Raw genomic sequence first — 21,146 nt, forward strand, 5'->3', positions numbered from 1 at the left:
GTGGCTATTGTATCAGGACAATGCAAAAGATGTCATTTAACTAATATGGACAGAGCTTTTGGTTACACTCAACTTTACAGTTCTGAGTTGATTTATGGATCTAGAGGAAGCTATCATTATGCACAACAGTGAATGTCAACCAATTAGGTGGAATCCTTGCATTTCAGAAATTCAATGTTGCAGCTTCTTCCCCTCCCCCCGCCCCCAGCTTTTCACTCCTAAAGCTGCTTTGCCGAAACCCTCTTCTTATTTCAAATCCATTTTATACTTCTGTTTTCTAAGCAATGAAGATACTTTTGATTTTGAAAAAAAAAAATTACAGCCCCAATAAAAGTTAAAATAACACAACAGCCACAGGTTTTGCAAAAAAATAAAATGGCCAAGGCCTAGGCTTGGCTTTTAAACGGTGCCAAGTTGCTCCGGCATTTTCTGTTTTGGTATGAATGACATAACTGAATTACTTCATGAGCTGCTACTTTAATTCCTAAGGGTGGAAAATTCCATGAGTTAATTTAATTTGGATGTAAAAAATATACATGAAAACTCACTCTTCCTGTGGACTCCCCTGTGAAAGATACGAGCCAGTTGCTGAGCTGCTGTGCTCCGAGGGGGGCTCCCACCCACGGCAGCCTGCCTGGCGAACCGCACCATCGCACCCTTTCCTTACTTCCATTTGCACGCAGAGGACCCCCGATGTTCTGTGTATTTTTTTGGATCCTGTGTATTCTATGGCGCTGTAATGCCCCGTCGAGCCTGACTGTTGAAACCCAATGCTGACTCTACTATGCGCTCAATGACACCTTCTCCAGGAAGTGTTCCCTGGCCATCCTGAAGGCTGGTCAAGGTCTGCCCTTCTCCCGAATCACTTCTCAGGTGACTTAACACATTATCGACCAGGGGATTTCTGCAGAAACTCACACACATGGTCAGCAATTTATGTAAGCGAATATGGAAACGTCTCTGGCAATAATGTTTGGGTAACAAAAGACGGATTAATACATCTCTGGTTACTTAATCATTCCACCCTGCATGATAGTTGGTTAGGCACACACTTGTATTACTGTCCTCCCAAGGCCTGTGGGCTCAGAAACTATCTCTCACACATTTATGTATCCCCCAAGGACCTGAAGCAGAGACAGTGCAGAATGAGTGGAGAAACATCTGTGTATTTTCTAATCTATACAATACAGATTCTTTTCAAAAAATCTGCTTTCCTGACAAAACGAGGGTAATGTTACTTTTTAAAAATGCACAGGTTGTATCTTCTAAATTATGGACAGTTTAGCACTGGCTCCAACCAATTATGAGGATAACTGCCATCGGAAGCACTTTCCTGCTTTTTCCTCTATTATTCAAGAGGCAAGCAAAGTCAAAGTGTGTTGAAGTCATAGAGACTGCTTTAAATGTGTTTTTGTATTTTAAAAGCAGAGGAGACAACTGCTGGGTTTTATGCATTTAAAGTTCATGACATGATGGTGCTAAACTCTGGAGGAAAATTAAAGAACTGGGCTTGATTTGTCCTGGAAGCAAGGAGGAAGAGACTTTTTGGGGTTTGATGGTTTGATGCAGACTGACTGTCCCATTCTAGGTCACAGGGCCTGAATTTGAGTAAAATGGGTATTAGGGGAAGAAAAAGAGGATATACCTAATTTGGACCCAGTGCTGTGAGACCTGGGCACACAAGTTGCTGGACCACCTGTCTCAGGGGGTGTTAATGGAGAGTCAGTGGTCTCCAGCCAGTAAATAGCTGGATTCAAAACCTCTTGACTTGTGCTTAAACGAATGCAGAAGTACCACATGGTGAACACCAGGATTCTAAAACTGTTGTAACCAGTCCAAGGGCAAGAGGACTTGTCTAGATAAGTCAGACAGAAAAAGACAAATGCTGTATCTCCTCAGGAATATGTAGAATCTAAAAAATGAACTAAAAGAAATGAGAGTAGAATGGTGGTTGCTGAGGACTGGGGGCAATGACGGAATGTTGGCTGAAGGGGACAAACCTCCAGCTATAAGATGAATATGTTCTAGGGAATTTAATGTACTGTGTGCATGCTCAGTGGTTTCAGCTGTGTCTGACCCTTTGTGATCCTACGGATTGTAGCCTATCAGGCTCCTCTGCCTCTGGGATTCTCCAGGCAAGGATACTGGAGTGGGTTGCATTTTCATCTCCAGGTAATACACAGCATGCAGGCAGTAATTAACAATACTGTATTATACATTTGAAGTTGCTGACTGACAGTGGCTCTTAAAAGTTATCACCACCACCACCACTTAAAAAAAAAAAAATCTGAATTATGCTTGGGAATACAGGTGGCAGGTGTTAACTATCTTTATTGTGGTAACCATTTTGTAATATATACATGGATCAAAGCGTTGTGTTGTGCACCTTAAACTTACCTATGTTAGACGTTTAATAATAGCTCAATAAAGCTGACACAATTTTTAAAAAATATATATAAAGAGAATTTCTTCAAGTTATTTTTCCTCTCTGCTTCCCCCCACCCCCAACCAAGTTTTCTTAAAGTACAATATGGATACAGATAAAACCTTTCAGTTAAGGTTGCTAATCTGCTTTCAGAAATTTTTGATAATTGTGGCGATTAGGAGAGATGGTGGAACACTACAGATAGGCAAATATCCACATTAAAGAAAAAAAAATTCAACATAGAAGCTACAGATGGATGATGTTGAAGACTAAGATCATGGGTGAAATCCTGTAACATGCGATTTAAAAGATGATTCCTAAGTGCTCTGAAAGAGAGGCAATGAGCTCTCCAATTCATTCCTGTTCCAGAAGAACAAGTCTTTCTGATAAACCTCGCTCATGGGAATGAGGCACACCTTGCATTCTGTGGTTAATTTACCAACAACAGAGCTACAGAATATGTGAATGAATGAGGACCTAAAGGAGATGTTGGAACAGACTAAAGGCTGCTGTATGAAATTTAAAGGCATTACGTGGAGTTCTATACTGGTACAACAAGTGTACAAAGCCAGTTGACAGACATGTGGCTGGCTGATGGATTTCTGCTGATTACAAGTGCAATATCTGGCAGCAGGATGATGACGTCATCAAATGCTGCCAATAGGATGCTGCTGAGTGGCCTTTACTGAAGATATAATGTGTTGAATGGGTTTGGAGATAGATCCATCCAAGTCCACACAGTCAAAGCTATAGTTTTCCCAGTGGTCATGTATGGATGTGAAAGCTGGACCACAAAGAAGGCTGAGTGCCGAAGACCTGATGTTTTCAAACTGTGGTGTTGGAGAAGACTCTTGAGAGTCCCTTGGACAGCAAGGAGATCCAACCAGCCCATCCTAAAGGAAATCAACCCTGAATATTCACTGAAAGGACTGATACTAAAGCTGAAGCTCTCATACTTTGGCCATGTGACGCAAAGAGCTGACTCATTGGCAAAGACCTGGATGCTGGGAAAGATTGAAGGTGAGAAGAGAAGGGGACGACAGAGGATGAGATGGTTGGATGGCATCACTGACTCGATGGACATGAGCTTGAGCACACTCTGGGAGATGGTCAAGGACAAGGAGGCCTGGTGTGCTGCAATCCAAGGGGTTGCAAAGAGTTGGGATATGACTGAGTGAATGAACAAGAACCACTACCCAAGCCTGCTGATGATTCCCTGGGCACTGTGTTCAAATTTTGAGATTCTACACACTACAACGTCCCGGGGGTAAGGGGAGCATTCTTTTTAAACTGGCAAGAATGTGGTGGAAAGTGACAGAGTCAGAACTTTTCTTTAGGATAAATATTTGAAGATACAGATGTCTAGCCTTAAGAAAAAAAAAGATCAGACTGTCTTCAAACAGTTGAAATTTACTCAAGTATTTGTTGAGCTGATTTACAGGTCACTCCAATGGGCAGAAAAATAAAACCTTCACATTTAGGGATATTAATTTGGGCTGCACATAAGGAAGAATTTTCTACAGTTTGATGGAAATGGGCTTTGTGGTCATTTAGAGCTACTCAGCCTTGGAGGAAGGAGGCTGATGGAGAATTGTTCACTGCTTAGCAGGGAATTTATAGAGGGACATTTATAGATGGAGATGACCCCTTAAGGTCCCTGAGACTGTGTGGTAAAAATTGCTTAGAAATGAAGTATGTGCTCAAATACACACAGAAACTTATGGAATGAAAATCCTTGAAAACCCAAGAGGAACAAGGTTGAAGATGCCTAAATCTCTAGGGATCAGAGATTTGTTGAAGAGGTCCATGTCGAAACAAGAGTTTTCTGACCACTGCTACTTCCATTATGATGAACCAATACACGCTGCCCATGGAATCACATCAGTGCCCGATGAACTCTCCTGTTGCCAAAGCTGAGTGGCAGAACTAGATAGCAACATGGTGCAAAGAGCCAAGGGGCAACTAAAGAGTTTTCTTGGATTTCGTTAGTTAATAGAACATATGTATTATTAACACCAGCCACAGTTTTGAAATTGCTACAGCACTGGGTGGAGAGGAAGCTGACTGCGGCGGTGTAATCTTTAGTACAGAGAGTGCTGGTCCCGCTGCTGGCTTGCCTGGTTTCTAATCCTAGCTCGGCCATTAATCAGACAGCATCCATACTTGAGTCACTTCCCCTTTTGGGGCCTCAGTCTTCTGCAGTAAAATAAAAGTAACGGGCTAAGTGACTTCCGTGGTGCTTTCAGCACCTAAAATTCAGTGGTCCTAATTCTTAAGAACTGTGAAAGCAGAACTAATGTAAACTGCTTATCCTCTCAAGTCCTGAGTGGTAAAAGCTCTCATATGTGTTTAGTGTCAGTGAAATTAAAAGGTGCTTCTTCACCTAATGACTGTTCTTCTGATAAATTCTTTGTAATCCAAAGTCACACTAAAAACATCACTGAAAAGCAGGAACACAGGCTAAGACAGGCTTGTAGCCGTCGTTTCTGAAGTGTGTGCTGCAGTCACCTAGGAGTCTAGCACGAGGCCGCAGGTGATGCGGTGGAGAACAGGTGTGGGGGGGTGAGTTTCACAGGGCCCCCCCACCCCTCAGTCATCCCGGGCGACTAGGTCCTCAGGAGATGACTGCTCCTACCAAGCGACAGCCGTGATTCAGAGCTGGGCCCCCGCTCTCCTGTGAGTCTTAGGACACTGCTGCAGCAGCCTGTTTTTAAATATATATCCTATCCTACGAGACTGGGACCCCCCTGATGGTAGAAACCACGTCTTAGCATAGAGCCTGGAATCTGGTAGGCTCTAAGTCATTTACCAATGACTTGGTAATTGTTTTTGAAATGAATAGATGGGCTTTAAGCAAAAAGGGTCTGGGAACCACACTAACATGATGTTTTAATCGTATAGGAGCTTTTCAGCTGAGTGATACCACCATTGCTGACTCTACTGACGGAGGAGTCAGGAGAGGGGAACAGAGCCACATAAAGATATTTTTGATGTGGGTTTCATTCTTGTTCATTAACAGAGGAGATGAGGTCATCTGAAAGACTTGTTTTCAGGGCTCATTTGTGGATCTGGATACTTCATGAGTAACAGACAGACATATCTTGAAAATGGCCATTTCAATAATTTATCACAAATCCAGTGATTTAGGTTTTTGATTTAGATCAAATCTGATGATCAGAATTGATCTCTGAGGCACAGAAGGGACTGATGTCTGGATAAGAGCTTCTAACCAGGATAGTGATGAACCCAGCTGCTTCTTTGTTTTCCCAGGTTCTGAAATTTCTGTTTTGATTCCCTTAGAAAACTGGCAGGTTAGTAAGAAAAATAACTTCATAATTTAAACTGTACTACTCTGACCACTATGGTAAGGAGAGCTCATACCTTTGACCACTTAGCACAGATGCCTTGATTTAAGAATAAGCACTTAAATGGGAAGGAAATCCAAAAAGAGGGGATATATGTGTATGTACAGCTGATTCACTTTGCTGTACAGTAGAAACTAATACATTGCAAAGCAACTAGACTCCAATAAGCATTAATTAAAAAAAACCCTTTACAGAGGATAAACAAAAAAAAGTGTTTAGACAATGTGGGGTTTAACCTAGCATGCTCCCACATTGGAGGAAAGCTCTTTACCTTTACAGGTAGGTAGAGAGCTGCTCTGGGGAACTGGACACAAGATATCTAGAAACTTCTTTCTTGTTGACCAACATTTAAGATTTAAAAATTGTGAATTCCAACCACACAAAATTAGTTCTTAAAAGGTGTAACTATAGAACTATAGATCTTGTCTGAGGAGTGCTCATAACTGTAAGATACAGCACAGAAGTTAGAGTCAATGTCCCCAGAGTTTCAGTCTAGCTTCCTGACTTGAGACTAACTACTCAACCTTCCAAGTCCTGCCTTCCGTTGTGACTGCAGGGAAACAAAATGTGATACGTGTAATACATGGTACTCAAGGAATTTACAATCCAGTTGGTTAGGCAAAGTCAGATTTACAAAAGATAAATAGGGCATCCCAGGTGGCTCAGTAGTAAAGCATTTGTCTGCCAATGCAGGATATGTGGGTTCAGTCCCTGGGTTGGGAAGAGCCCCAGGAGGAGAAATGGCAACCCACTCCAGTGTTCTTGCCTGGAAAATCCCATGGACAGAGGAGCCTGGCAGGCTATAGTCCACGGGGCTGCACAGAATCCGACATGACTGAGCAACTGAGGACGCACGCAGGCACGCAGCTGAGGACACACAGCTATGCGTAAGTGGGTGAGACCAACACCTGGCCAATGGTTTGTTTCACAGTGCTATGAGAATAGGAAAGAAAATGACTCTCACAGATGGAGGTAATGAGGGAAGGCTTCCTGGAAGAGGCAGAATGTGAGTAAGAGCTTTGAGAATGAGATGGACGGAGAGAAGTGGTTAGAGCAGGCCAAGCCACACAGACACAAAACAAGTCATAGCAAGGACATTCTGGTTAAGTTCTGGTCATATGCAGAGGCTGGTCTTGCCGGAAAAATTTCTGCATTGGAATAGCAAAGCATAAGGCTTCCTGATAAATGGCTATGGGCTTAAAAATCTAGGCTAAGATATATGTCTTTATCTTGTGCATAATGGAAAGCTGGGGAAGGTTTCTGAGCAGAAAAAAGCATGGCCAAATAACATCATCTAGAAAGCCGGTAAGAATCAACATTCGCTTGAGTGTTATGAGCCATGCTGCTGTGAAAAAAAAAAAAAAAACCCCTTTCATTATCCTAATACTTAGTAATTCACTGAAGACCTACTTCAGAACTCCAAGGAAAACATTTTATGAATCAAAAGCTAAGTACAATATGTTAGCAATTAAATGAGATAACATAATAGCCCAGGCTGAACCACAGTCCTCCCCACCACGACTGCACACTGCTGCAGAAAGAAATGCTTCTATCATCTTCCAAGTGATCAAGCCATTTTGTTTTGATTTTCGGAAGGCAGGGAGAGAGGGAACAGGGAGGGGACGGAGGTCAAGAGAATTCAAAGCTATCTGTTCTTTAATCAGAAGGAATTATTAAGGAGAGTTCTAAAGGAGATTTGCTCAAAACAAAACCAGCCCCGGGATGGGTGTTAAGTTACTGCAACTCGTTTCCACTCCAGAACAACAACCGAAGGTGTGTAGCTGGGAATGAGACTCCCACCAGCCCTGGATGAAGTTTCCGGTGGATACCTCCCACTGCTACTTTATTTACTGCAGCTGGCCAACAGTTTATAGCCTGTTTCATGTATTAAAATTCAAATGTGGAAAACATTACCAGCATCCTCCTTGAATAATTTTTTTTGTTGTTGTTGTTCGGGGGGGAAGAAGGGTGCATTTTTTTTTTTTCTCTTCCCCTTCAACTTCCTTTTTATTGTGAAATGTATCAAATGGTCAAAGGCTAGCTTCAGACTGACTAAATTCAAAAACTATTTCCTTTGTTCTGATGCTTTTGTTTGAAAATTCATACCGGTTTGCACAAGGCAAGAAACGAAGATGAGATCTTCTGCGCGCACGTTGGGGCTCTGGGCTGAGGAGCTCAGACGCCGGGGGCGCCCTGAATATTTTTGACAAAAAAGGAGACAGACTGTAAAGGTGTCCTTGGCTCACAGGGCAGCAGGTTTTCCGGCCGTGGTTTGGGAACTGCGCTATGGATGTAGATGGCTCCGCAGTCACTCTTGATTGAATTCTAAACGTCTTCAAGAGTGAGTGTGCACCTCCCCTCATCACTGAAACTAGCAATTTTATTGCTTTGCCATCTTTTTTCCCCACCTTCAAAATCAAAGCAAAGATGCTCCTGTGTAACTCTGGCCGGTTATTTCCCCTTTTCTATTGCTGTGCAGCATTCTCTCCCCTTCTCCTCCCCCTGGGTTGGTCTAACTTCCCATCCCCAAAGATGACTCTGGTCTCCTCCTCATATCCCACCTCCAAATCAAAGAGGAGGCAATTCAAAGGTCAAATGGTTCCAAAAAAGCATCTCTGTAGAATTTATTATTTTAAAGAACCACTTAACCTACATCTGGTATTTAAGAGCAAACTTTACATATTTATGGAAAAAAGAAAAAAAACTGTCTCTGAAGGAATGCCCTGGGTGCATGCTGCATCCGTTTAACATATGCAAAACGAACACAGCTACAGAAATTAAACTATTTTTCTCTTGATTGAGAGCAGATATACAGAAATGGTTATAAGTCACAGATCTGGCTTTTAATAAAGCCAGATTTCTTAATTAAAAGCAGTATTGTTTAAACATTATAGTTTAAAGAAAGAGCTGTACAAACTGAAACCTCATATAATATGCATCCCCAGTGTATTTAGCATGTTACCTGAGGCCAAGCTAAATTAAAATCTAGATTTTCCTTTTGTTAAACTCTTAGCAACTGCCACGAATAGACAAACAATTTTTACTCAATGAGGAATTCTGAGGCTAGAGTCTAGGAAAAGCAAAAAAAAAAAAAAAAAAGATTTAGCTTTGGCATTCAAAAATATCTTTCCACGTTTTAGAAGTGAGTTCATTGCTTCTATTTATAAACCAGTATTTTTGGTTTCAAATTGGTTGCAGGTTTTCATAATATACAGCTCAGGATGGGACTCTTAATCTTTTATTAAGAGAAATGGAAAAGAGGGCAGAGGAATACTTCTGAAGAAGACAACTTAAAGAGCCTCAGAATAACCTGTGCTTATTTTGCATTCTCCTTTTGGAATCGTCTTTAAATAAGAGATGCTTAGTGATAATGGAAAACAGACCTTCATACACACAACTTTTTGAGAGCCTGTGAGGAACAAAACAGGACACTAAGGTGTTTGCTGGAAAGACAGGCATCTGTGAAGAGCAGAATTACACAGAGTCACTAACTGCTACTCATGTAAGTTCTTCGCCCATGTGGTCACCTCATATTGTCATCATTTAACACTTTATTAGGGAGATTTGCTGAATCTTATAATCACCTGAAAAAGGGATACACTCTCAAGTCCCTTCCAGAAGTAATGGGAAAAACTGCAATTTCAAGTACAATGTGGACAAATCTGCTTAAACCTTACTCAAATACTTTTTCATCAATAGGGAGTGGTACAACTACGATACACGTAATCCCACGGTCCCACATCATCTACTGAGACAGACACACCGTGCATCTCGACCTCCCACGCGCACGAAGCCGTTTCAGTCCCACCTGACTCTTCGTGACCCTATGCGTTGTAAACCACCATACTCAGGAGCACAAGATACTGATTTGACTTCTTAAACAAAAATAATAAACCCAACCAATTCACATGCGAAACCCAAGCAACGTAACATGAACCTACTTTGGGTCCTTTAGCTGAAGTCACTGCGAAGAACTGAACATACCGGCAGGGACCTAAGCAATGGATCTCCTAGGTTTATACGTAAGTGAAATGAAACGATGTATCCACACAAAAAACCTGTACACTAATGTTCACAGGAGCGTTGTTCCTAATAGCCGAAGACTGAAGTAACCCAAATACCCATCGCCTGATGAATGGGCACATTTAATGTATATCTATACAATGGAATCTCAGTTCAGTTCAGTTCAGTAGCTCACTTGTGTCCGACTCTTTGCGACCCCATGAACTGCAGCACGCCAGGCCTCCCTGTCCATCACCAACTCCCAGAGTTCACTCAAACTCATGTCCATTGAGTCGGTGATGCCATCCAGCCATCTCGTCCTCTGTTGTCCCCTTCTCCTCCTGCCCCCAATCCCTCCCAGCATCAGGGTCTTTTCCAAACAATGGAATTTGGGGGGAATAAAAACTGAATGATGCTCTGATAAAGGACAAAACATATATAAACCTTGAAAGCACTATGCTAAATGATAAAAGCCCATCAGAAAGGACTACCACATACTGTGGGATTCCACGTTTAGGAAATCTCTAGAATAGGCAAGTCTAGAGTCAGAAAGGAGATTATTAGTTGTCAGGGGGAGGGACGAATGGAGCGTGATGGCTGACAGACATGGGGATTTCTCGTCGTGGGGGGTAAATTACACTCGTGGTGATGGCACCGTCTTGTGAATACATGGAGAACACAGTAAGTACACTGTAAAACTGAAATGGGTGAGTTGTAGGTTAAATTTTATCTCAATAAAGCTGTTTTAAAAAAAGACAAAGCTGCAGCAGTGTTATTTGAGCTAGAAATTCTAATTCTGCATGTTAACTAGCATCCCCGAGTTTCACCCCATCCCTTACCATGAGTGAGTGTCTGTTGGCGGAGAGAAGACCGGTTCCATACCCTGAGGCCAGACCACCCATTGCTCCGTTGTGAGAGGGTCCGATGATTCCGTGCATGTCGCCGTGACCTCCAGGCATGGCTGTGGACGGGCCCACCGCGTGGTTCCGGAGGACGTGAATGGCGTCGTCCAGTCTTTCTAAACGATCTTCAATTCGGCTTTGCTGTTGGTTGATAAGTGATGTGAAATTTGATTCAGTTCCAAGTATGGATATAGATTACAGAAGTAAAACCCGAGTTGACATGAACCATATTGTGGATTTCTGAATAAAATTTATTTTCCTTAAAATCATAATAAAAGTAAATGATGACTTTCCCAGAAAATGGGTGAAAACTGTTAATACTATAATTATTTTTTTGTGAACAAAGTCAGTAATTCTTCCGGGACATGGTAAGTATATATGTTTTACTATACTGCATTACCTTGAAAGAACTGAGACTTACTTTAGCAAAGAAAAAAAAAACATTTATTGAATTTAAGGAACATCCTGGCAGGCACTGGTTAAAGATTTTAAAAAATTAGCAATGGAAAGGTGCCCTATTTATAGTTTCCCAATTAAATTATCTCCTTGAAGGCATATTCCCTGGGTTTCCTGAGTCACATGACACAGTGCTAAGTATCAAATCAGGGACAGGTAAACGCCTATAGACTAGTTTCTTATTGAGTACTAACAATTTTTAACTGGGTTTCTTGCCTTCTATCGATTATTACCTGTGTGTGTGCGCGCACGTGTGTGTGTGTGTGTTAGAGGGAATCAGAGCCTCAAAACAGTTGAAGAACAAAACTGCAAAAATTCTGTCAATCAAAGTGGTAGATTTCAAGACTGAAGAATTATAAAGACATGAATGAATTGCTCACCGGGAGCTTCTAATTTATTTCAAAGCCCTTACTATAGTAGAGAACTCACTACTCTTATACAATGAAAAAACCAACTGATCTTTTCATCCCAGCCATTAGGATCCGAGTTTTCCACAACTAGATAAGCCTACATGATAGTTTTTGGTGAATAAAATGGTCATGGAGATGTGTATGTATTTTTTTTTTTCCCCAGTGTGACCAATAACGATACCAAACAACCATCTCCAGGGTGCACTTTAAAAGATACCATCTCACTGAATCCTCATTCTACACATGTAAGCAAACAGGAAAGACATTATTATCCCTTCCAACATAGACATGCAAATGAGGCTCCAAGAAAACTAAGTCAATTAACTGCTCAACACCATACTGCCAGGAAACGGTGACCTCAGGGTGACAACCCTGAGTCTTCAATTCTAGTGCATCTTTGTGCTAGATCATGCTAGAATCCACTCTGATTTCTGATGGGCTGTGCAAGCAGAGATACCAGCTCTCCGGCATGAGAAAAACGATTTCTAAATTATTCCCCACTGACAGGAACAATGTATGTCGAATACAATCAGTCTATGGTACAGAGCCTTCTGATTCGGTGGGCTTGGGTATTACGGGGTTTCCCTTAAACTCCTAGCCCTGCTGTTCACTGACCTTGGAAAGGTTACTGAACTTCTTTGAGTCTATGCTTCTTAGTCTATAAAACCAGAAATGATGAAATACACTTCCGAGCGTAAGCGAGAGCATGAAAAGAAATAATCCATGTGCCTATCACCGTTTCTGGCTTGCAGCTTCCTAGTGGAGACTGTTTTTGACGGGAATCCCCTCTGAGTGTTGAGAATTCGCAGAGAACTGACACTGCAGTTCACAGCCATGCTACGCGCATGCTAAGTCACTTCAGTCGTCTCCGACTCTTTGTGACCTTATGGATTGTAGCCCGCCAGGCTCTTCTGTCCATGGGATTCTCCAGGCAAGCATACTGGAGTGGGTTGCCATGTCCTCCTTCAGGGGATCTTCTTGACCCGGGGATCAAACCTGCATTTCTTATGTCTCCTGCACTGGCAGGCGTGTTCTCTACCACCAGCGCCCCCTGGGAAGGCCCTCAGAAACATAAACCTAGTCTTTATAGTTCTAGAGTTGGAAAAAACCCAGCCATGACGAATGGGTCCCAGAGAATAACCGATGGAGAGAAACACAAGGATGATGGTTTATTTGGATGTGAGCTGCAGATTCACGGGGCTTAGATGGCACTTGATTGTCTCATTCTGTGGTCATCTTATTGGCTAAAGAGAGGAGGTAGATGATTTACACACTACCGCTAGGAAGAATTCACCTCTGTATTCTCATTTTTAGATTATTCTTCATTTAAATCATAAGCCAAAAGTAAGAAAGGAAACCCTGAGTGGCTGACAACATAAAGTCAGATAGACAGGCAAATTAACAGATATGCTTACGCCCACGTTCCATCTCAAAATATGGGAAGAAAAAGGGGAAACTCAACCCTGAAGGACAGCCTGTGGCTGCCACCCGTCCGTGTGTGACTCATCCACAGACCAGGCAGTGCCCAGAGCAGTGCCGCTTCATGCACGTTTCCAGCCCCTTCCTTTGAGTGGAGTGTCAAACACCGAGTCATCATGTGAGTTTTTATCATATTAATTACACTCAGGGAAGGTTTTCAGCGATTCCTTACAAGAGAAATTTAATGAAATTACTAGATTTCCATGAGAATCAAAGTGAATGAGGAGAAAAGCAGGAGGCTTCTTATTCAGAGGTCAAGAAGAAAATTCCTATAAACCCATGATTCTGGAAAGCAAACTAGAGACACAGAGACTCTCCAAGTGTTCTGGCTCCACACCATAGCTGGAACTCCAGCACTCACATCAGGAGAGGTATTTAATCACTGACACAAGTATATTTCCCCAACAAGGGGAGGAGGCCATGATCCTTCCCAGATTCTTATCTGGTTCTAGATATATAGGAGCCCTGAGGCTTCCACTGTAGCAGTAGCTGGGTTACAGTCTGTAAATAGGAACAAGCATAGGCTAATAACTCTGCCTCTAACCAAACCCATGGGCTTACGTCAACCACAAGTTCCTATTAGTGAAAATAAGACTCTTGAAGAGTGAACCGGGTGGAAAAAGAGAAGCACGGCCTGAGAATGGCCAAAGTGATGGTGAGCTGATGAAACTTACCAAAGAGTGTAAAGGTCCTTCATAATTAGGAGATGATGAAGCCTGTCCTCCACTTCTAGACCAAACAGCTGTGCCTGCTGATAGGAAAATGGGATTGCAATGAGGCCTGTATAATCCTAAGGAGAACCTTACCAACATTTTAAACAGTTCTTAGAAATTAGCATATTGATTTCTATCTGGACATTAAGGAAATACATGTAAACTGCCCATACAAGAATTTAGGGCCAAGGAAAACATTTTAAATGTAAAATAGGTAGACTATACATGGACTCAGAATTCTCCCAGGCTTCCTCGTAAAAGGGAACATTTAATTAATTGTGAATTTTAGCTAGAGAAATGTCCCTTTGATGGAAAACCGTCACTACACAGTCAAGGTACTTTTAAGAGTGCAAAGAGGGGTTTTCATTACACCTTCATGCAAAGCTGGTTTGTTAAAACCAAAATTCTCTCACCAATGAAAAACAGCTTTGCTACTTGTTTTTAAATGATCCTTAAGAAAGGATACGCCTTCAGAAACTTTTCAAGGAAATAAGATCCGCTAAACCAGAGATTTAAACACTCAATATAACAACATTAAGTAGTTTCTTCTGAAGAAAACACATTTTTAATGATTCACAAAACTTGAAGGTAAAGAAAGACTGCTGCTATAATAAATAGAACATGTCTAACCTATCAATTTAAAAATAAAAACCACTTTTGAAAATAATACGTGCTCGTGTAGAAAACTTGGAAAATAATTGAAGGAAAAAAAAATCTATGACCTCACTGAAATCACAGTCCCTGATACTGCTGGCACTGTAAAAATCCATTCTTCCTGCCATTTCTGGGTGCGCACATGTGTATTTTTATGTTAAATAAAAATAGAATGTTTTGTTCAATTATTTTCAGTGAAAAAATCTGGACAGAGCCCTTGGTGTGAAATAGCAGTCTGTCCCCATCTCTGGATCTTCATCAAGTCCTCTCCCCCTAACGTGTGGTCTTTTAGGCTGGATAACCAGGACCTCAACGGTGGCCTTGTTTCAGGGTCCTCCACGTGCAGCATGTTACTCAGGCTTGGGATATTTGTGGCATTTTCTGGAACGATGTGTGCATCGTCGCTTCCCCTCCCAACGTTGACCCGGAAGTGGACTGGCAGAACGCTGAGTCCCCTGATTCTAGCCTGAGCTCTAATATTACTACTGAAGATTTTCAGCAAATCCCATACCCTTTCTGGGCCTTCATACATCCATCTGTAAATCAGAGCATTAGACTCAAATAGCTATTTCTCAAACTTTATATTAGATTCCAGAATATTCTTTTCCCCCCATATTATAAAATAGACAAAATTAGAGTTGCTTCGTTTGAAATGGGGAATGTGGGAGCTCTCCCTGCTCAGACTCCCTCACCCCTGGCCCCGCTGAGCTCTGTACTAGCTCAGCCTGCCTCTGACTTTGGATGCTCACACCTGTAATCGCTTTCCAGAGCCTAATAATATGGCACTAAGCCAGAAACATACAATTCTGAACTTCACTTCCCTGCCACAGGGACTGTTTCAGTGCTATTCCATTATCTTCTCAATGTCACCTCTGGCTTTCCCAGTTTCAGCACTGTCTCTCTGGAGATATGGACTGGAAGGTCCAGCTATTTCCCTCTCTCTTCTGTGACTTCCTCCTGTCAATGGAGGCTGGGGAAAGGCTGATATTAAGTCTCCCCTAAGCCCATGGCCATCAACTCTGAAAGCTCTGTGGCCAGGTGAAATCTCTGATACTTTATCAAGGAATTTACTTTACAATGGGGTCATGGGAGTGCTGCATGTAGGGAATACAGAGATTGAGGCAGCAACATTCAGGCAAGTGACTACAGTCTAAATTAAGGTAAGATCAGGTTTCAATCAGGTACAGATATGATTTCTTTTTTTTTTTTTAAAAGAAGCCACCTATCCTCCTTCCAAAGAGCAGAGATAGGCACCAGACAGGGTCTTTCTGGAAACATTTATATCGGAAGGGCAATGAGCCCTTTAAATGGAGCTCTGAAGAGTGCAACGCTTTACTAACACCATTTAACAACTTATAATTTTATTATCTGAAGCCATAGGTCATGTTAACTTGTTCTATTGTAAATGGCAAACATCCCCTTTAACTACACACAGTTATGTCACAATTTATTTAAACAATTATAGTTTTCTTCAAACCTTCCAATAACATGGACTTTAAAGAGGGAATCTAAAAAGTCTGAAATTTCTGGGAGAAATGATCCTTTTGAATAGTCTATGTTTGATGACTACATAATCTGTATTTCTATTCCCGATTATGTGAACTGGTTTTCCCACTGAGATTTTTGTTGGAATATATTATTCTGTTGAATATCTTTTGCAAAGAAGAGTTTAAGAAGTAAGTTTCCCAAGTGCCTGTACATTCTAAACGCATGAAACTTTCAAGAAAAGTTTTGGATGTAAATGACTTCACCATTGCACAGCTGTGTCTGTCTCTCCCACCTCTTCCTATTGGTCTGTTCGGAAACACTCTGTTTTGAGTTTTTGGAGGGAGTGAGTTTCCCCCAGCAGCACAGGAAGCGTAAAGGGGAAACCGTTCTATAAGCTGACACTCAGATGCAGTGGGTTTACGGTACCGTACCTGAGAGAGATGGAGGAGAGCCAACAGGAGTTGAAGGGTTTGATGAAAAGCTGTTGTTAGTGTGATCTGGAGAATAGATCTTAAAACAGTGGGGAGAAAAACAACAACAACAAATCCTCATTCATCGGGAATAAATATGCCACAATTTAAACTACAAAGCATTAATGTGATTCATCCACAAATTCCAAGGTGCAAAATACACTTAACAATCAACTACAGTACCGATATTCTAAAATGAAAAACTTAATTACTTTTTCAAAAGAAGAGTTCTTGAGCTGCTCGAAGACAGTGGGGGGAAAACTGAACTGAGGTCAGCAGACCTTGGCTCTGTCCATTTCTTCCCGTTTCCTCCTCTGGCTGCATGGCCATGAAGCTACACAGATACACCAAACCTCCCTTTCTTCCTCCATAAAACAAGAGGTCGGGCAGCATTACATCCTAAGATTTTTGCTCAACTCCTTCTTCATTACATTTAAGGTATTTGATTCCAAGGCAGAAGGACGCTCAGTCTAAAGAAAAACTTTTCCTTAGCTCACAAGGCTACCATAAATCAAATGCCCCAATGATAAGGAGAATCCAACTGAAGAGACTAAACGTCAGAGCAACAGATCTCTGCTTATATTTACAAATGATCACGTTTAGCTTTTGAAGACAATACCAGGTACACTCCCTCAGACAAGAAAGGGGTACCACTGGTCATTGGTGAATATGGAAGAAATGCTGGATCTTAGCTTAAAGCAGAGAAGCCAAGTGCTAATGAAGCAACAATTGAACCTCGGTTATGGTCATTTGTTAAAAGTTTCTTTTTCAAAATGTTTTACAACTACCCTTTGGCAAAGTCAGTCTTAGCTGGTCAATCAACGAGCCCCCCGATGACTTTAGAGAAAAATAAGACATCAGGATAGAAAATCTATACTCTTAAAGGCCCTAAGAATATCCACAAATCCATAATTGAGTATCGCTTGCAAGATGGGAGAGACCAGCCATCCGCTGGAATCTTCAGCGTTCTCTCTTCAATTTTTTCAATGATTATTATGCAAGGAAGCTAGTCTTTCCAAAAATCAAAGCTATTTGCCATCCATTTTCTAAAGTTCTAAATGTCCACTTCTGATTAAAGTTCACCCGTCTGCCGCGGTACATCTGAAGTCCAAGGTCAACATTTCCTCACCGAAGCAAGTGCTTTCCCCAAAGCATCGCCAGTCTGGGAGCTGCCTGCCGCCCCGCTTCCTCTATTTGCTGCAAAAACAAAAGGCAGAATATGAAAAGCCAGACGGTGAGACATCGAACAATTTTCTATTCCTGGTCCATTTACTCACAATTTAATTGCATTTTTAATGCTAATTACAACACATTAATATTTAATTAGCATTAATTTGTTTGCTGAGGTAGATGTTAAATATATTCATGTTACATTTTTTTTTTAACAGATAAAATATAAACCTGACACCTTGGTTTAAAGATAAAGTGTTTCAGTTGCTATTACTTTTCCCCTGGTTGTCTACGAGTGGTTAAGTAGTCAAGAGTAGTAGGTGAGCATATGAGGTTCACTGCTAAAAAGTACGCAGTGCTTTCAGACGTCTGAAGCTCTCATAGCTTGCCCTTATTTATATTTTATATAGTAAACTGAATTCACTTCACGAATAAGAGTTACATCTGCTTTCAAATTGAAAAATTAATTTTTGCTATATAGCAAAGTGAGATACTTCTCTCAGAGTTCCACAATAAACAAAACAAAAAAATCTGTAACAGGCCTGGCGGCTTCCTAGGAGGGAAAATATTTTTAATATTTTAAGGAACATATAGTCTCCACACATTTTAAAGTCTGTGTTCATATTTAAAGAATTTGAACTCTGATGCTGTTAAAAGTCAATATCATCTCAAATTCTGGAGGTAAAATAAGTGTACATGATGACGAAGCTGCTGCTGTTGCTGCTAAGTCGTCGCTTCAGTCGTGTCCGACTCTGTGCAACCCCATAGACGGCAGCCCACCAGGCTCCCCCGTCCCTGGGATTCTGCAGGCAAGAGTACTGGAGTGGGGTGCCATTGCCTTCTCCAGATGATGAAGCAGTCTCTCTACTATCTAAACACCAGTGTTTTTATCCAGAAGATGGATGAATAAAGGGTACAGCCGGCCCCCTGTATCCACAGATTTTTGCATCCAAGGATTTAATCAAACTCTGATCAAAAATTTTCAGAAAAAAAATTCCATACCCTTCCAAAAAGCAAAACTTGAATTTGTTGGTGGTGGCAACTATTTACATAGACTTACATTGCCTTGAGTATTATAAATAATCTAGAGATGATTTAAAGTATATGAGAGGATGAGCAAGGGTTATATGGGCTTCCCTGGTGGCGCCAGTGGTAAAGAATCCACCTGCAATGCAGGAGATGCAAGTTTGATCCCTGAGTCAGGAAGATCCCCTTGAGGAGGAAATGGCAACCAACTCTAGTATTCAAGCCTGGAAAATCCCATGGACAGAGAAGCCTGGTGGCTACAGTGCATAGAATTGCAAAGAGTCACACACGGCTGAGCACCCACATATGCAAGGGATATATGCAAATACTGCACCCTTTTCTATGAGGGACTTGATCATCCTCAAATTTAGGTTATCTGCAGGGGATCCTTGAAACATCCCCTTGGCAGGATATTGAGGAAAGGCTGCCTGTTAATAACAGGATATAGATTCAAATACATAGTTCAAAATCAGCTCTAATAAACAAGGGTTTTCTTTAATTGAAGGATAACTGCTTTACAGTATTGATTCCTGCCGTACATCAATAGGAATCAGCCCCAGGTGTACTTATGTCCTCTCCCTCGCACTTCCCACCCCTCTAGGTTGTTACAGAGCCCCTCTTTGAGTTCCGTGAGTCACACAGCAAATTACCACTGGCTGTCTATATCACAAATGGTAATGTATGTTTCCCTGCTACTCTTTCTCTTCATCTCACCCTCCCCTTCCTCCCCGCTGCCCTTGTCCGTAAGTGTGTTCTCTATCTTTTGAAAGTAATTTGCCTTTATAAAATGGTATAGCCAGTGGTGTTCTTCTCTTAGATTTATTAAGGCCTCAGCATAAGCAAGTAGATATAATATTTAAATAAAACCTATTAAACTCTAGAGGAAAATGTTTGTCACTATTTTGTGAAATAAGAAAAGGAAATACTAAATCAATGGATTAATTCAAGCAAGACTTCATTATACATTTAAACTTTAAAAAAAAATTCCCAGCCTTTTCCTCAATCCCAAGAAAGTACTCTTTCTGGCAAATGTGTCATCTTCAGCTTCCAGATTTGTAAATTAAAGTCATGGGATCAGCTCTCAAGTGGTCAAATTATCTTTGTCTCTAGGTTATAATTTCATCCTCCTGACCTCTGCTTAGTATAGTTAAATTATGCTTGTTATTTTTATATATTTACATGTTGGGTATGACTGTTTGATAATCTTTTGATGTTTGCTTTATTTGATTAACAAAACTCACCGCTACATTCGTTAATTACTAAAACTGAAAGAAAGCTGTACGTAATGAAAAGAACATAATCACCTTCTGACAAAAAAAAAAAGGAAAAACTATTCTTTCTCACATCACAAATTCATAATGTTAAAAATATATTAGTTGTTAGTACTAAGGATTTTATGTGTAAGAAAGTTCTCTGAAATGAGGGCCCAACATCATACAATGAACTAGTGGAAGGAACTTACAGATATCAAGAGTACTAAAAATACTCAATATAAAGAGATAATTGAAATTATTATCTGGTGTGAAAGTAAAAATTTCTGCATCAAGGAGTTCTTTTAAAACTGAAGACAATTCTAAAGGAAAATAACAAGGATTCTGAAAACACAAAGAGCACTAACATTTTTCAGCATGTATTACCATGGTATTTGGAGATAATTATACATACATTTTTTTCTTCCCTTCCAGAAGCAATATTATCATTATTCTTAAAATTAGGCTTATCAGTCAAAATAATTTGGATATCTGGGTTGACTAGAAAACAGACCTTCATGAAATGACAATTCAGAGCCACATCAGAAAAAATTACATTATCTAACAAAGAAAATAAACCCAACTAGGGTAAGATATTGTTATAGATAAAATTTGCTATGGTAGCTTTCAAAAGATTAATTCTTTGAACGGTTTTAAAATGCGAATAGTAAGGGTTTTAAAATATATTAATGAAACCAAATTAGGAAGAATTGAAAACCAATAAAAATATTTTAGAGATATGTTAAGAAGAAATTATACTCCCAATCTATCCCACCTCCCTCCCAACTTTCCCTCTCTGGTAACCATAAATTCATGCTCTAAATCTGTGAGTATGTTTCTGTTCTGTGTTTCTGTTCTGTTCATTGCTCATTTGTATCTTTTTTTTTTTTTGCTTAAAGATTGACATGTACACACTGCTATATTTAAAAATAGATAATCAACAAGGACCTACTGTAAAAAAAAAAAAAGAATATGCTTAAATCAAAAAATACATTATTATGGCATAAAAATCCAAGAGACAAGATACAATCCTTATGATCTCTTCATACTGCAGCTTTCTAACTGAACTTTCTGATGTCCCTGTTTTACATAGGAGGCGTGAGAACTTGGGGGTATAATAAAAAGACAGAATTTAACTCCTTACCTCATACTGTCATGAAAATGTTTGAGAAAATTACAAAGGCTACTCATGCAAGTCACTGATAAGAACAGACTCTTATTTTTTTTTAAATATAGAGCCATTCTACCTGCAACAGCTGGAGAATCAACCCGAGGGTTCAAGTTTCAAAGCAGTTTACTGGGACCAGTTTGCTTCACACTTGGAATGCCTTTTCTT

General features: G+C 40.6%; 1 protein-coding gene across 31 annotated transcripts in view; it reads right to left on the reverse strand.

Annotated features, from left to right (window-relative positions):
* The window catches only part of TCF4 (transcription factor 4), a 386,161-nt gene that overhangs the window by 21,996 nt on the left and 343,019 nt on the right, over nucleotides 1-21,146 (reverse strand). For 24 of the 31 annotated variants that reach the window (XM_059880880.1, XM_010818903.4, XM_005224218.5 and 21 more), the window contains 4 exon segments: nucleotides 17,494-17,561; nucleotides 16,326-16,404; nucleotides 13,714-13,790; nucleotides 10,632-10,835 (listed from right to left, as the gene is read on the reverse strand). In XM_059880880.1, coding sequence (XP_059736863.1) covers nucleotides 10,632-10,835; nucleotides 13,714-13,790; nucleotides 16,326-16,404; nucleotides 17,494-17,561 — 428 coding nt within the window. 31 annotated transcript variants of the gene reach the window in all.

The sequence above is a fragment of the Bos taurus genome, chromosome 24 (genome assembly GCF_002263795.3).
Source record: "Bos taurus isolate L1 Dominette 01449 registration number 42190680 breed Hereford chromosome 24, ARS-UCD2.0, whole genome shotgun sequence".
Lineage (NCBI taxonomy): Eukaryota > Metazoa > Chordata > Mammalia > Artiodactyla > Bovidae > Bos > Bos taurus.